The following is a 4822-nucleotide window of genomic DNA, read 5'->3' as shown; positions in this document are numbered from 1 at the left end:
TAGGCGAAGACGGGAGACTGTTACGTGTGCAGAAAAAAAATTTAGGATTAATTTGTATATTAATTTTTTTGGGATTAAAATGTGTTTTTAAAATCTCCAGAGTAAAACTTTAGAGATGTTTTTTGTATTAATATATTTTGGACTAAAATATCCATTTTAAAAATTTTTAGGGACTGATTTGAGTAACTAGTCTAAATATTTTTATTAAAAACAAAAATTATCCATGGACTACTCCATCAAATATTTTTCATGCTTACTAATTAATTTTGTGTTTATTCATAAGTTTTTCAAAGATGAGACGAATTCAAAAGGTCAATGACGATGAAAGAGACAAAGTGTACATAGTGGAACCAACCAAAGTTAAAGCTTATGTATGTGTTGGACCAAATATTAGAGAATTATGATAATGAATTAAAAGAAGGCTATAGATAATAGATTCTAAATGTTTTTAAGAAATGGTCGTTTTTTTTTTTCCTTCTCTAAAATAATTGGGTTAGACTAGATTAATTAACTTAGCTCGATTTGAATAAGATTTTTTGTTCGTGTGATTTGTTTGAAGTCAATCAGGATTAAATCATTTAAAAGTAGTTGAAAACAATAACTTAAACTAAAATTTTAGATCTTGGTGTTCATACCATTATCAAATCTTAAAATTGTTTCATCAATCAGCATGAGAATCTAGAACATAAATTAATTGAAATGCTCAAAACTATTCTAGTGGTTTTGACTAGTTGTGGAATCATCAATTGGGTGCCAATATCTATTGAAAAACCACATTGAATCAGCCTCCACAGAATATTGATCTTCATTTCTGTGCCAACTATAGTGAGCATGCGTTCTGTTCTTTATATCAAAAATGGCATGTCCAAAACTTGCTTCCCTGAATGCAGAGTACTCTGGCTGTGGCTCTATCATCCTTCAGTGCAACAATAATCCACATATTTTCAGTAATCAAACCAAACATCACATTATGAAATTTATAATAAGGTCAAATTATACTTTGTTTTCCTAATTATGTCATATTGCAAGTGAATAACCAAATAGCCTATTTTTATTGTAAAGTTTTTTTTAATCCTCAAGTTTTGAAAAGTTTAAAATTTAGAATTTAAGATTCAAGATTTATGGTTTAGAATTTTTAGCATTTAAGATTTAGGTATAAGAATCTTGAGTATTATATAACTTAATAAATAAAAAATGTTAAGATATAGAATAATAAATTATTCTATTGCTTACTTGTTTGCTAAGCCTTCAATGTTGCCCCCATCACCAATGGTTATGTACACAGGAGCTGACTGATCCTTCACAGGTCCCCAATGACCTTTTACAATATTTGAGATACGTTCCTGATATGGTGCTCCACAAAATGTGATTTACAAATTTTAAATAATAATAATAATAAAGTATATATGCAAGTTAAAAATAGAATTGACAAAGTAGGCTCTAACATCAACTTTCTCATTTATACTTTAGCACTTACAGATCGTTCATAGGCATGGACATGACCAGCAAAGACGACATCAACCTTGTACTTGACAAACCATGGCTCAAACACAACCCTCATGGTTTCTCCTTCCAGACAGTGGCGGATCCACGGGGGACCTAAGGTGGCCATGGTCCCCCCCAAATTTTTTTAAAAAAAATAGTAAATAGTAATAATTAATAATATTAAATTTTTTATATATAATATTAAAAAAATATAAATTACAAAATTTTATAAATTAAAAAACTAAAAACTGCATTATGTATTAGATATTTGAATTATTGTTGCTCTTGTTAACAAATAGCCCATTCTAATAATTAATAAAAATGGTTCTATTATACTAGCCCAAGCCGATACTATTAATTAAAGTAACCCTAGTACATTTTTCAAATATTTGTTTCAAACTATCATAGGCATAGCGCCACTTTTCTCTCTCTTTTAGTGATTCCCAAACTTTTGGTCTTCTACTCTTCTCATTCTAATTTTAAACCATTGAAGAGAAGTGAACAACAAAATATTAACCATTGAATGCACAACAAAGATTCAAAGAGGTATATTTCAATTTTTTTTAAGTTAATGACAATGTCAAGTATTATTTACATTATTTATTTAAAATAATTAATTTATTTTTTTTATAATGGACAGTGTTCAAAGATTGAAGTGAGGACAAAACTCAATAGAATTATTTTTTTGTGAGACTTGGAACAAAAAATAATCAGGTAAATCAATAACTTTATTTTTGGTTATTATATATTTGTGTTTCTAAAATTATTTGTTATTGCTCAATAGGTTTAATATTTTTTTTTAAGAAAATAATATATATGCAATTATTTTTGTTTTTTTTGTTAGATAGTTCAAGTTAAGTTAAAAATGTCAAAGATGAAAACAATTCACTCATTTAGTGAGCAAGCAACCGAGCTCCTCATACTGAGTACATCTCTAGATCCTAAAGATGTTTTCAAGTTATTCAGTGTTTGCAACATATGCAATCTTGTAAAGAATTTCTATTCTTTAGATTTTTCTGAGCAAGAAAAGATTCAATTGGATTATGAGTTACAACATTATGAACTTGATGTGGTTAAAGCTCCAGATTTTCAGAATTTGTCTACTCTTGCTGAATTGTGTCAAAAATTGACAGAGACAGAAAAATCAAATATATATCCTTTAATTGATAGATTAATTCGTCTTGTTTTGACTCTTCCTGTGACAACAGCAACAACTGAACGGGCCTTTTCAGCTATGAAGATTATTAAAACAAGGCTTCGAAACAAGATGGAAGATGAATTTTTAGCAGATTGTATGATTGTATATATTGAAAAGGAAATTGCTTCAAAATTCACTTCAGAGATGATAATTGATGATTTTAGTTCCATGAAGCATCGTCGAGCAAGTTTAAAAATATCAAAATCTTAAAGTATGTAGTTGAACATTGACTTTTATATAATATAATATAATTACTTTTTTGATATATATGCTACAAATCATATTTTGTTAATTTTTTGTTATATTTTATATTTAATTGGCCCCCCTCTTATGAAATTTCTGGTTCCGCCACTGCTTCCAGATAATGATAGTCGTAGGTGTTATACCAAGGAGTGTGCAGAAGAACAATCAACCATGGAGTCTTGGTCCTATCAACTTTTGCTAGCTCTGCCTTAAGCCATATATATTGAGGGGTGTATTTACCTATATTGATATATATAAAAAAGTTAAACATTGAATGGATTATATGGGGAAAATAAAATGAATGAATGTTACGTACCACATGCTGAATATGAAGATAAGACTATGATGTGTGCTGAAGCTCTCTTGATAGAATACCAAAAGGGCGCAGAGCTTCCTGATGCTTTGTAAGGGACAGGGTAACGGCGTGTGAAAGGCTTGTGAGGTACACTTTCCCCCTGAAATTTGAAAACATGATCAATTGGAGTGTCATAACAAATCCCAAACAAAAATGTGCAAATAGCTTACAATTTCAGGGACAAAGTCAATTTCATGGTTGCCTGCAGTCCAAATCCAAGGTTGATAAGCAACACTTCTTTCTACAAACCTGGCCCATGAGTCCCACCTATTGTTATCATGATTCGGGTGGTCATCTGCATAAGACAAATCTCCAACAAACAGAACAGCTTGCCCTTTCTTCGGGTTTGATTCATAGTGAGCAAGTGTCTTGTTTGAATCATATGTTTGACCCAAATCCCCTATTAGACCAAATGTGTAGGGCACATCTGGGTGAATTTCAGGAGGGGTCATGAACCAAAACTGCCTCTTTGTGTGTCCAATTCCAACCTCATAATAGTATTTTGAGTCAAATTCCAAGTCTTTTAGGGTGCAGTGATGAATGAAGCTAGAAGAGTAATTGAAGAACCTATATGTAACACGGTGTCCCTTCGCCACCTTCTTCTTGCTGCGTGGGGATCCCTCCCTCCAATAATGCACTTCACTCTTTCCAGGTTCATTCACTGTCACCCATGACACTATCACTGCCTTCCCCTCATCGTCACCTTGTGTTATATGAACCTATCAAATACACACTTCAAGTTATCATAAATATTCAATTATATGAACGTCGCCAAATTTAAAGGTACCTGCTGAGGAGCATTGTAGCCAGCAGGGGCTTCAAACACGTCACTATCAAGAGGCATCTCCACTGTTTTCTCTGGCTTTCTCGTGAAACTGCTTGTCTTGCCTCCATTGCAAAACACTGCTGCATTCACAACAACAAAAACAAACACAAGAAGAGAACTAGTAATGTTTGCACCACCCATGTGTATGTGTCTTTCTTCTTTTCTAGCTAGGCTCGTGTTGTTCCTCATAGAAACAACAATGCTACCTATTTATACTAATCTCATTTCGAATTTTAAATTTAAAATAAACTAAAATAACCAGAATTTGTTACAAAAAGATAAATATAATAAATTTTGTTTCTAAAAGAAAAAGACAAGATAACAAATAAAATTAAAATAAGAATTTAATAATATGTTTAGAGTAAAAATTCGATTGACATCATACAAATATAAAGGAGTATGTAAAGACTTCAAAAAAATAGTGAAGTTCGTGACAGTTTGATTATTATTATTAGGAGAGGTTTATTTTCAGACCTTGTGTGATTATTACTTATTAAGCAAGTACGTAAAATATGAAAATGTACTTATTTTGTGGAACAAACCTACTCTAGAAAAAATTTACACCCTACTCAGTAATGGTTTTGATTTTAATTCTATATTGTTCAAAATTAACATAACCTTTCCCTGTTTACATTCAGTCATACTAAGTGTATATAAAAAATTAACTATCAAATAATCATCCGTATATAATACATCTTAAAATATAAAATATACA

General features: G+C 30.8%; 1 protein-coding gene across 1 annotated transcript; it reads right to left on the bottom strand.

The window, feature by feature from the left end:
* Positions 1–602: 602 nt before the first annotated feature.
* On the bottom strand, positions 603–4419 carry LOC112707368 (purple acid phosphatase-like). The gene is made up of 7 exons (XM_025759075.3): positions 4069–4419; positions 3452–4000; positions 3243–3381; positions 3046–3166; positions 1478–1577; positions 1234–1343; positions 603–916 (listed from the first exon to the last, which is right to left on the bottom strand). The coding sequence occupies exons 1-7, from the start codon at positions 4294–4296 to the stop codon at positions 715–717; spliced, it is 1449 nt and encodes a 482-aa protein (XP_025614860.1). The 5' UTR covers positions 4297–4419; the 3' UTR covers positions 603–714.
* Positions 4420–4822: the final 403 nt, after the last annotated feature.

Source organism: Arachis hypogaea, chromosome 8 (assembly GCF_003086295.3).
Source record: "Arachis hypogaea cultivar Tifrunner chromosome 8, arahy.Tifrunner.gnm2.J5K5, whole genome shotgun sequence".
In the NCBI taxonomy this organism is placed as follows: domain Eukaryota; kingdom Viridiplantae; phylum Streptophyta; class Magnoliopsida; order Fabales; family Fabaceae; genus Arachis; species Arachis hypogaea.
Note: the sequence above shows the minus strand (reverse complement) of the source record. Positions and strands in the feature narration are given on the sequence as shown.

Coding starts and splice junctions, on each gene's coding strand:
- LOC112707368 (XM_025759075.3), bottom strand. CDS start 4,296: ATGAGGAACAACACGAGCCTAGCTAGAAAAGAAGAAAGACACATACAC. Junction 3,382..3,451: donor TTGACTTTGTCCCTGAAATT/GTAAGCTATTTG, acceptor TTCAAATTTCAG/GGGGAAAGTGTACCTCACAA. Junction 3,167..3,242: donor ATCTTCATATTCAGCATGTG/GTACGTAACATT, acceptor ATATCAATATAG/GTAAATACACCCCTCAATAT.